This window comes from Mauremys mutica, chromosome 10 (assembly GCF_020497125.1).
Source record: "Mauremys mutica isolate MM-2020 ecotype Southern chromosome 10, ASM2049712v1, whole genome shotgun sequence".
NCBI classification, from domain to species: Eukaryota; Metazoa; Chordata; order Testudines; family Geoemydidae; genus Mauremys; species Mauremys mutica.
The window spans coordinates 16,866,129-16,878,367 of record NC_059081.1 but is presented as its reverse complement, the minus strand read 5'-3'; the positions used below and the strand labels follow the sequence as shown (position 1 = coordinate 16,878,367).

At 38.8% G+C, this 12,239-nt stretch overlaps 1 protein-coding gene across 1 annotated transcript in view; it reads left to right on the top strand.

The window, feature by feature from the left end:
- NCKAP5 (NCK associated protein 5) overlaps nt 1–12,239 on the top strand; it is a 338,664-nt gene that overhangs the window by 76,310 nt on the left and 250,115 nt on the right. Inside the window, exon 3 of the mRNA XM_045033131.1 lies at nt 2,191–2,324. Within this exon, the coding sequence (XP_044889066.1) occupies nt 2,191–2,324 (134 nt within the window). The remainder of the gene's footprint in view (nt 1–2,190; nt 2,325–12,239) is intronic.

Here is a 12,239-nt window from a genome sequence, read left to right as displayed (position 1 = left end):
ATTCTTGCTTGGTACAGGCATGACAGTTCAGCTCTTCACCCAGTAATTTCTCCTTTTCTCTGGATCAGCCCCCACTGGGTTTTAAGCAAACAGATTAAGCAGCCAGACATTTCTCTTTCATTTTATTTTCATTTTCACAGCTGCCTTCTGGCTCCAGGAGTTCCTTTCTTAAGCCCCCCATATGGCAAGGGAGATACATCTATAATTCAGGCTATCATCAAAAGCATTCAGCATTGTCCAAGCTCTGCTCCTATTGGAATCATTGAGCATTTCCCCATTGACTTCAACAAGAATAGTTAGGCAAATACTGAGCACTTTTGAAAATCCCACTCAGTATTTTTAAGCATGAATTACTCCTCCATGCTCTCATATATTCAGGATTCTTGTAGTGTGAGGTGCTGAGTACCTTCTGCCTGATGTTGAGCATGCTCAACTCCCAATGAAGTCAGATGAGAGTCTGGTACTATTGCCCATTTCGGAGAATCGGGGTCTGTGGCAGAACATTAATTGGATAATTTAATTAGAGCAATAATTTATTTTCCAATAATTTATTTCCTATTTTGAAAATTTCCATCTTTGAGATACTAGGTATGGCTAGCTAGACAGAAGCTCTGTATTCTCTGCACAGTTCCTCATGTTTTTCCACAAGTATATAGATATTTCATTTAATTCCTTGCCAGCCTTCCTTTGTGGCATCTGCTTATTTATCACTGTCTTTAAGATCCCTTATCCACTTGGTAATGCTCATATTTTTGGTCCCTTGGTTACTGCTATTATAAATTATTATCCAGCAAGATTTATAGCTGTGAGACTTGTATAAATAATCTCCTCTGTTTAATGGCTTAACAGTAAGAAACCTTTGTTATTTTGTAATGAAACCATATGTATAATTTCTTGATACATTTTTTGTGGGTATGTCATAAAAATTTAGGTCAGTAACAGACTTACATCAAAATCTTTGACAGGCCACAAATTGCAACACATCATGTTTACAGTGATTTTCAAAGTATATAAATGGTGTACGTAATGTAATTTTATGATGCTTTAGCCTTTTCATAGTCAGCTGATGCCTGAGCTCTTTCTCTACTAGAACATTGATCAATTGATCAGTTTCTTATTGATCTATTTGATGCTGTTCATTTAGATGCTTGTGGAATAATCAAATACAATCAGAATGTAATTTCTGTGTCGTAGGATCTCATGGATAGTGCGTGTATTTTTTTTTTATGGTTCCAACAGTGGGTTTTGAAGCTGCTGCTTTTTGGGGGGGGGGGCAGGGGCAGAGGGAGGGGGCAAGTCATATGTAACCTTTTGTTTGAAATAGGCTTTTGAATTCACTAGTTTTTAGAGCTGAGGTTAAGAAGCTAATAAGAATTAGCATGTCATAAATGACATGTACAGTAGGTACAGTATGCTGGAGGTGCTCCATTTTTAGTCTGTTTCCAAAACTCTTTACCTAAATATGTCTTTATAGTGGAGGGTGTTCTTATTACATTTCTGAAACCTCTCTTTCTTTTTGGCTAGGTACCTAGATTTTTAAAGCTAGATTTTTACCATTGTATTTTATAAAAATAAAATAAAGTCTGCTCCATTGATGGAGGATGGGGAGAGAGACCTTGTAATTTTAATCGCATGTTTTGTTGATTTCAATAAGTCTGGGAGCCAAAGTAGAGCAGCTCAGATAGGGATATTTTACGGCAGTCTTGTAGATTTGTGACCCTACCAAATCCTAAAATCTTCTGTCTCCATAGTAATTTGCATTAACAAACTGAACACTGAACACACAGAACAAGTGGAAAAATTAGATTTTTTTTTCTTTTATCCTTTTTTGTGTGTATGTCCATTCAGTGTAGGATATTGGATGTGGAACAGTGGAAAAGTAAAAGTCCTTATTGCTTGAGAAGTTTAACACACAAGTAGAAACTTAGAAATCATATTGTAGGGAATATCCCTTTACTAGAAGGGAAATGGACTAGATAGCTTACTGTGTTAGGTCTTTTTTCCATCTCTAATTTATATTATTCTAATTGTAGCATTGATGTGATTAAATATCAGAATCAAACACATTTGACCTTTTTCTTATGATATTTCTTATGTTTTACTATCTTTATCTTCAAAAGGAAACACCTTTTATTTTTTAAATATGGACACATACAACTAATATATAACCTCTGGTGATATATTTTTCAGCGCGAGAAGCTGATACATGAGTTGGAGGAAGAAAGACATTTGAGACTTGAGAGTGAAAAAAGATTACGGGAGGTGACATTGGAGTCAGAGCGTAACAGAGCTCAAATGCGTGGATTGCAGGAGCAGTTTTCGAGGTACGTTGTGATGGTAAACTTTATTCACAATATAGAAAGAAAGTTTTGATACAAAAGTGCCTCAAACCCTCTGACAGTGTGCTCAGCATGAAGGGAGGCAAAACCTCTCATATAATTATTTAGGAAAATCCATTATGCTTCTGGGTAAATTATTTATACGGCCTATAGAATTTAAGAGGCTTATACCTTGTTGTAGAATTCCATAGGATGGTGTAAACAAAATCTGTGGAAATGCAATTACTATCTGTTATATTTCCCTAGTATTTTTCTGGAAGATCACAGGGCTTCACATTTCTCAAGAAATGCATGCCATGGCCAAATCAAAGTTACATTTTCTTTATTATTCAATATGATGAAAAAACACTGTGCCTTCATCACCAATTAAAAATAATACTTTTTAAAATAATTTAATAAAATGTGATAATTTCTTATGATCCATTGGCAAATATATAATATCCTAAAGGGTACAGGCTATTTCCCTGTTTCAGCATACTTTAGGCCTGTTTCTGCATTGACTTTAATGGAATACTGTGCTTGGGTAGGAGTTCACCCATATGGATGTCATTACAGGATTGGGTCCTGAACTTATTTCCATAGTCAAACACTTAATTGAAATGGATGAGTCATGGAATAGAGTGCTGTATGGTTTTTATAATGCACAATGAGTCTTTTACTGCAATTCTGAGTGGCTTCTATTCACATGGAGAAGAGCAAGCAGAATCCGAACTGAAAGCGGAGTTTCACTTTGTATGGTGTCCAATGAGACACTGTTTGAGTAACAACTGTTTCTCTCACAAAGTTCCATTTAGTTCATACAGTGAAAGGGAGCTGTCTTTTTGTACAACACCTAGCAGAATGGAGTCTTGGTCCAAGACTGGGGCAATACAAATAAATAATACAATTATAGATGGCCAATATTTTGGAAATGTTAGGAAAATATATTTCTGTTTTTGTGAAAAGTTGATGAGAACTTTTCATGAAAAATATTGAAAACACATCACACCTTTTTTGAGGTTCCAGCATGGTGGTCTCTTTAGATGAGTCCCCTGGAATAATTCACAATAATTTAAATCCCTCCACTGAATGTAGTTGGTTGGGATTTTTTTTTCCTGTTTCATTTGAATCTTAGTTTCTGGAAAAAGTGCTTAAGCTCCTGATTATAAAACAATAGTTTTGTTGAATTTAAAACTTCCTGAATTATTTAAGCTTATGCAGTACTGCTAGCATGTGTTGTCTTTTTGCCATAAATTTGTAACTGGATGTTGTGACTGAAATTTTCTAGTGTTTCGTGCACAAATCTCTTTACCACTCCTGTAAAAACATTTGACTAAATCTCCAATTGCTCAACAAAATGACTATCTTTGCTGTTGTTGAAAATCCCTGTTTGTGTGGCAAATTAATCCATTTCTTTTCTTCCCATTTCTTTTCACAATGTCCTCTTCATCACAGTGTAGCTGTTTTAAAACAGATTTAGTTAAACTGGTGCAAACCTTTGTGTGGACACTTTTATATTTGTTTAAAAGTGGTTAAATTTGCTTTGCACCTATACATTTTCCAGTGCAAGCTAAACCAATATAAGCCTGTATTAAACTGTTTTAAGAGCATCCACAGTTTAACAAAACACACCTATTGTTAACAGCAAAACTCCCACTGATTTCAGTGGGACAGGATTTTATCACTTGTATGTAGACCAGGTCTTTGGAAGACAGCACTACATGGTTTTAAACTCCATTTCCATTTGGAGTGTCACCTTTGTAACCATGAATGCTAAAAACTTCTCACTTTTTAGTGAAAGTTTTCATGCTGCAGAAGATTATGGCGCACACATCATATAGATTTATCTCTGGACAAGTGATTTTTTCTAGCCCCATGTTAGTAGAGGGCTGATGCTGGTGAAGTCCTGTGCCCCATGGCAGCAGTATAGTTGAGGGGAAACTCAGGTAAATGGAGATTATCTACTTCTCATTTGGAGAATATGCAGTTTAGTTTAGGTTAGTTTACCCATTTCTTTTTTTCCTAACACCACTGTTCCACAGTGATATCATGTCAGTTGAGGAATTGAAGGAAAGGAAAAAAATTACACTGGACCAAAAAAAAATGTGTGGTGAGGGGGCAGAAAGTTAAGGGGAAAATGAAAGCACTTTTAACAGTAAATACATGCTATCTGGGAAAGGATTTTGTGCACCCAAATCTTCTGTCTTTCAAAAGAGAACAGAAAATCTGAGAGAAAAGCAGGTAGCACATCATAGCTTTGCAAATCTGCATGTCTCTGTTACTGAGTAAGTGCATATATTCATGCCTATGCACTCCATGCAATACAGTAATTTTAAACAGAGATTTGGAGCAGGTGCTCAATCTGTCTTTCTCCCTCTCATAAAAATATTTTCTCCACATCTTTAGAAGAATGAAACATGACACTGTAAACTGACCTTTTTGTAATCAGCGTCAGAAAGCTCTGTTCATATCTTAAATTATGTGAAAACTTTAACCTACCTTATAAGCATTCAACTTTGAATGCACAGTCCTCTGTGCGAGACTCCAGAAGCAGGCTTTCTTTTGTATTAATTAAGTGTCAACATCTACTCAGTCAGCAATATTTCTGGCTGAGATTACCCCCAAAATCAAAGTCCTTCCTTTTACCATCTGTAAAAATCTAGACCAGGGGTAGGCAACCTATGGCACGCGTGCCGAAAGCGGCACGCGAGCTGATTTTCAGTGGCACCGGTCCGGGGGGCTCTGCATTTTAATTTAATTTTAAATGAAGCTTCTTAAACATTTTAAAAACTTTATTTACTTTACATACAACAGTAGTTTAGTTATATAATATAGACTTATATAGAGAGACCTTCTAAAAAGGTTAAAATGTATTACTGGTACACGAAACCTTAAATTTGTGAATAAATGAAGACTTGGCACAGCACTTCTGAAAGGTTGCCAACCCCTGATCTAGACCCTTAAAATGACACCGGGGCTACAGTTTTAATGTAAATGTTTGACAGTTACTATGGAAGAAGGAAAATATTTTTAACAAAACAAACATTCTGTACCTGGATTATATAGTGTACTGTGCAGATAGGAGCAATTTTACTATTAGATGTAGTATGTGTTTAAAATATTCAGAATGCCACAGAAAAACACTTTAACCTTAAATCCAAAATCTTTACATTGGAGCTGTGTACAATGATTCTTGTGTTGTCTGCTGTACTTTCACCTGTTGAAGTCTGTTGCTTGTTCGTAACAATTAAATTCCATGAGACTCTATTGGCATGAATAACCATAAAAGTGTTACTAGAGTGCATAGAAGAAACCAAGCCTTCAGGTATCTATCAGAGTTGGTATCTATCAGAGATCCATCCAGGAGAGGGGTAAACATTGTGTTTAGGATTTGATTTCCTGTTTCCATTTTTCAGCAATGGCCATTCCTGATCCACTGGCACAGGGGTGGCCAACCTGTGGCTCCGGAGCCACATGCGGCTCTTCAGAGTTAATATGCAGCTCCTTGTGGCACTGACTCCAGGGTTGGAGCTACAGAAGCCAACTTTCCAATGTGCCAGGGGGTGCTCACTGCTCAGTCCTGGCTCTGCCATAGGCCTGGCCCCCACTCCACCCTTTCCTGCCCTCTCCCCTGAGCCTGCCATGCCCTCGCTCCTCCCCATCCCATGCAGAGCCTCCTGCATGCCACAAAACTGCTGATCGGCAGGGCTGCTGGTGGGCGAGAGGCGCTGGGAGTGGGTGAGGAGCTGATGGGGGGCTGCTGACACATTACTGTGGCTCTTTGGCAATGCACATTGGTAAATTCTGGCTTCTTCTCAGGCTCAGGTTGGCCACCCCTGCACTGTCAGATTGCTACATAGTGTGATCCCATCTCTGCTGTCTTTCCTTTCTTCCAGGGTTAGATACAGTTTTTCGTTACTTCTTTTTGCTTAAATGACTTTTCTGATTGCTTACAATTTGAGGAGATTTCTTTCATGTATTTCCTGGTATTTTGGACATTGGAGTAGAAAGTGCCTCTCAGTCTCTTCTTGGATGCTCTGGGCTTGGATTGTGCTTTATGTCTGATAGTTTCATCAGCTTCTTGTAGCAATATGTGCAGTGACTCCCAAGGAGAACCAAAATGGTAAGTGTGATTTATAGTATCATTCCAGAAGGTACATTAAGTAGTATACAGAATATAAATTGATCACATTGTCTTCTATACATCATCATATTGTACCAAATGTTGCTTGAATGCATGCAGTACATAGGAATCCATGCTGGGATTAAATGTTGAAGCAGTAACAGAAGTAGATCTGTCTTAAATTATTTTGATTACTATTTAAGTCTACAGCAAGTTTTAATATAATGTATAATTGTATAGTGAATCTGTTAAGAGTAATTGAAGCTGCAAGGGTCAGTTCTTTAAAATTACTTTGTTTACATTGCACAAAATATTTCACCTTAAGATGGCCTTAGTTATAGATGTCTACATCTGTTGCTGAAAAACTGCAGCTGACTTTTAAGAACACATGCTGCTGGAAAAGTAGGAAATGTATCCAGGTTTTGGCTGTAGGAATCTGACAAATTAGATGTCGTAGAATTCTCATTGCATTGTTTCAGTATTCCCCTCACACTAATATTGACCATAGGGTTATATCTGTCACTTCTAACAGGTGGAACCTGGCCATTACAAATCCAATAACACTTTGCATAAGATGACAGTATGTCTCTCTTCTGGGTGCAAACATGTATTCTTTAGCTTGCTCCTGGTGTTTTTGATTCCTCCTGCTGTATTCTATTTGGTGATGTTGGTGATGTCTTGTCAGAAGATCAGACCAGAATTGATAACTAATTCCCTACCACTGGGGATGAAGGGATATTTTGCACTTCTGTCAGAATTTAATCACATCAAACTGACCTAGAGATTGCAACCTGCTTACTCCCCAGAGAAGCTTTATTGCAGTGCACAACAATCCATCTATGCCACAGACTGAATCTTGGGTAGAATGGCTTGGAGATTTATAAGCCTTGGGACACCTGTATAGCCTAAAGTGGTGGGGTCATTTTGTCTAATGTCCATTTAACACCAGTCAGACTATTAATCTTATTTCAAAATCATCTTTGGATGTTAAAATGTAGATACATTCTCCTGCTCATGGAGAAGAGGTTGTAAATTTGCTTCCCCTTCTCCATTTATCATTAATCTGAGGTTAGAATCTCTTGATCAACAGATTACCAAATAGCTGCAAGTGTTTTAAATATACATCTCTGATGGAGTCATATGAACATAATAACAATAAGGGGAAGGACTTTTCCTCTGAGTTTAAGCCATCAGATTTATGAGTTAGTGCAATCTCCTCTCCTTCTGTATGTTTGAACAGAACCTCCATGGCTTCCTTACATCTTTAGGAAGGAGCAGTACTGTCGTAAAGGAGTACTTGTAAAGGTCTTACCTTTTTCAAAACTAACATGATTAATCTGATCAAGTCAGTCAGTCTTTGAACCATTTCTAGGATCAGGCACTCTTTGGCACTCTTTGGCCTGGTCTACACGGGGGTGGGGTGGGGAGGGTGGAATAGATCTAAGTTATGCAACTTCAGCTACGTGAATAATGTAGCTGAAGTCGACATAGACCTACTTACGCGGTGTCTTCACTGCGGTGAGTCAGCTGCTGCTGCTCCCCCGTCGACTGCGCCTCTTACGGCGGTGGAGTACAGGAGTTGACTGGAGAGCGCTTGGGGGGTCAATTTAGACGTGATAAATTAACCCCCGCTGGATCGATCGCTGCCCGCCAATCCAGTGTGTAGTGTAGACATACCCTTTGTGTCAGAACCACTTTTAGATTTAAGTTGCAAGCCTGCTAAGATGTTTTCTGTGTACTCAGCAATTTAGAATTCCTTCTCTTGAATTACTTACACAAAAATAAGATGTTTAGTATAGTTCAAACATGCATGAAGTAAAATGAGCATAATGAAAAATCAGTAGCTATTTCATTAGCAATGGTCAAAGCCTAAAAAGGCATTTTTCACACTGCTGTAAATATCTTTCTAGAGATTCTGTAAGACCCTGCATTATAGTTCCATTACCATTTTAGTTCTCTGGTGTAACAATTCCAATAGATTTTTCTCTGTTCAACCACTGTGGAGACAAACGGCACTTCCTCTGTTTAAGGAACTAGCTAGATAATAAATATGACTCCTGCAAAGCTCAGACAATTTTCCCCCTTTGGAGAGGATGTGGAAGTTCTTGTTTTCAGTGGGTCCTAGCCTTTCTAGGCCTAATGGATCTGCAGGTTAATCCCATGGAACAGCAAGATACTTTGGCTTGGTACTTAGAGACAGTTTGAACATTCCTAAGCTTCCAAATCCACAAAAAGGAAACAGAGGAAGGGGGAGTCCACGTTGACCAAACTGTCCTTTTGGGGTAGGATTATTGAGAAGGTGGGAGTTGGGGAAAATTGGCATCATTACTCACTTCATTCCTTTCAAATGGGCACTGGGTTACTGGCTTAGTGGATGGGGGAAGCAGTAGATATGATACATCTTGATTTTACTAAGGCTTTTGACACAGTCTCACATGATAGTCTCATAAGCAAACGAGGCAAATGTGATCTAGATGAAATTACTATAGAGTGGCTGCACAACTGCTTGAAAGACCATATTCAAAGAGTAGTTATTAATGGTTCACTGTGAAAGCGTGAGGACATATCTGGTGGATTTCTGAAAGGGTAAGTTCTGGGTCTGATACTAGTCAATATCAATGGGTAATGAAAAGGAGGGTATGCTTATAAAGTTTGCAGATGACACCAGCTGGAAGGGATTGCAAGGAAGAGAGGATTAGAGTTCAAAATGACCTTGGAAAATTGGTCTGAATTCAACAAGATGAAATTCAGTAAAGACAAGTGTAAAGTACTTAGGAAGGTAAAATCAAATGCACAACTACAAAATGAGGAATAACTGGCTAGGTGACAGTACTGCTGAAAAGGATCTGGGGGTTGTTGTGGATCACAAATTGAATATGAATCAGCAATGTGATACAGCTGTGAAAAAAGCAAATATCATTCTGGGGAGCATTCACAGGAGTCCTATATGTAAGACATGAGCTGTAATTATCCCACTCGACTTGGCACTGGTGAGGCCTCCACTACATTATTGTGTCCAAGGCTGGGTGCCACTCTTTAGGAAAGGTGTGGATAAAACAGAGACAGTTCAGAGATGAGCAACAATAATGATACAAGGTTAAAAAAACTGGGCATGTTTAGTATTTGAGGGGGAACCTAATAACAGTCTGCAAATATATGAAGGGCTGTTATAAAGAGGCTAATGATCCATTGTTCTCCTTATCCACTGAAGATAGGAAAAGAAGTAATGGGCTTAATCTGCAGCAAGGGAGATTTAAGTTAGATATTAGGAAAAACTTTCTAACTGTAAGGGTAGTTAAACTCTGGATCAGGCTTCCAACGGAGGTTGTGGAATCCCCATCACTGGAGGTTTTTAAAAACAGGTTGGACAAACACCTGTCAGGAATGGCCTAGGTTTACTTGGTGCTGCCGCAGTGCAAGAAGCTGGACTTGATGACTTCTCGAGGTCCCTTGCAGACCTACATTTCTATGACTCTATAATTTGGCTCGTTCAGTTATGGAGGCTTCGCCAGACTCATTTTCAGATGATCTCTTCCTAGTGATAGAACAAAAAAAATCAGCTTTGACTGTCAGCAACCTCTAATATAATTGACAGTATAACTTTGTTGAATCTACTGCAGACCCTATTTGGGAGAGGGAGACAAAACTCTATGTATTAGAATCATAGAATATCAGGGTTTGAAGGGACCTCAGGAGGTCATCTAATCCAACCCCCTGCTCAAAACAGGGCCAATCTCCAACTAAATACCCAAATCCCTAAATGGCCCCCTTTTAGATTTCAGATGGTGTCTGTTTATGATTTCTCCATTCTCCCCAAGGGCTGTCTTTTGCACAGATCTTCAGGGACCCATCGTAACACCTTTTGTATTCAACCTGCACATGAGCTCACTGTGGGAGGCAGCTTGTCATAAGGATGGAGAGAACTTATATCTGAAGCTGATCTTGCAACACTTACCCATGGTTGAGTTACCTCCAGATTTAATTACTTGGTGTAAGCCACAGATCTGGTGCAGAATGCAACAGCCCGTTTACAGTACTTAGATGTGCTGACTGAAGGGTGCACATGGTGCCTGTCTGCTAAAGACTGCACTGGCTTCTTCTTTGCTTCCAGCTACAATCTGAAATGTTGATTTTGATCTTGAAAGCCCTAAATGGTTTGGGTCCTAACTACCTGAGAGACATTGGAGCCCAGCTGATAGCCAAATTAGGCGCTATGAGCTTTTGCCCATTTGGGTTGTGGGGGCAGAGTGTTTTCAGTGAAAGGTTGCTGAACTCAGTTTCCCCATTGGTCTGAGAGGACTCAAGTTTCTGAGCTTCGGGGCACAGTGTGAAGCCCATCTGCTTATTTGGGCTTTGGCCTGAATGGAGGTGGGTGTCTGTTTGCTTAGAGCTGACAGTGGAGAGATGAGGTTTGTTTTAGTTTTAGTTTACAGTGGTCAGTTGAACATAGTATTGCTCTTATTTATTTACATACACGTGCACATGGACAATGTGATGGGCATATTTAAATAACAGAACATAAGAATGGCCATACTAAGTCAGACCAGTGGTCCATCTAGCCCAGTATCCTGTCTTCCAACAGTGGCCAGTGTCAGATGCTTCAAAGAAAATAAACAGAATAGGACAATTTATTGAGTGATCCATCCCCTATCATCCAGTCCCAGCTTCTGGAAGGCAGAGATTTAGGGGCACCCAGAGCATGGGGTTGCTTCTCTGTCCATCTTGGCTAATAGTCATTAATGACTCTATCCCCCATGAACGTATGTAATTTCAGTTATACTTTTGATCTTCACAATATCCGCTGGTGATGAGTTCCACAGGTTGGCTGTGCATTGTGTGAAGTACTTCCTTATATTTGTTTAAAACCTGCTGACTATTAAATACATAAATAGATAGATAGATAAAAGTCAGGACGAGGTGGTGCAAAATGATTGGACACCACCACTACTGTGACTTACCTAAATAAAGAAAGGTGAAACTGAAATGGCAGATAGCATGTTAAGGATGACCAAACAGGTTCTATTTTGAACAGCGTCATAATTTACCTCTTGGGGTCTTATCTGGCAAGACAGAAGAATTTTTTCTTAAGCAACTGTGGTCCAGATTCCTAGAGGGAAGTTCCACAAGGGGGAATTTTGATTTGACAGTATCATTTCTCTCAATTCATGTGCTAGTCTGGACCGGCCTTCTAGGCTGTAAGCTATATTTTAATAAGTAAAAAATAGAGAAAGATGGTCTCTTAATATCCGGCTTAAATCTATCAGTTTTTCCATTCCAGATGTGAATGTGGTTAGCATAAATTGTTTCTTTTGTAGTTTAGAAATAATTTCTTTGGATTAGAGAGTACTCATGCCTAAGTACCTTAAATGTGGCTTTTCTTTAAAAAAACAAAACAAAAAACCACAAACAGACTTTCTCACCATGGTCTTGTTTCTGTTATGGTGTAGGGGATTCATCTGCATTGGTGAAAAGAGAGATCACATATTGTTGTTATCAAAATATACCTCACTGTTGTCGCTGCTTAAAGTGTCTATAGAATCAGTTTACACTCCAAAACAGTGTCAGAAGTTATTCAGTGAAGAGAAGTTATAATTGGCTACATTCATATGACACCTGTTGGTTTATGTAACACTTGTAGAGAACACTGAATTGCCTAGCCCCAGGCATTATTAAGGATGCATATATTTCCTGAACACCTGTAGGCTGTTGAGGCACTAAAGCTGCAGTAATAGTCAAACCTGTCTCAATATCCTGACATACTCGTGAATAATGTGCATTGCTGTTCTCTTGAATCTCTT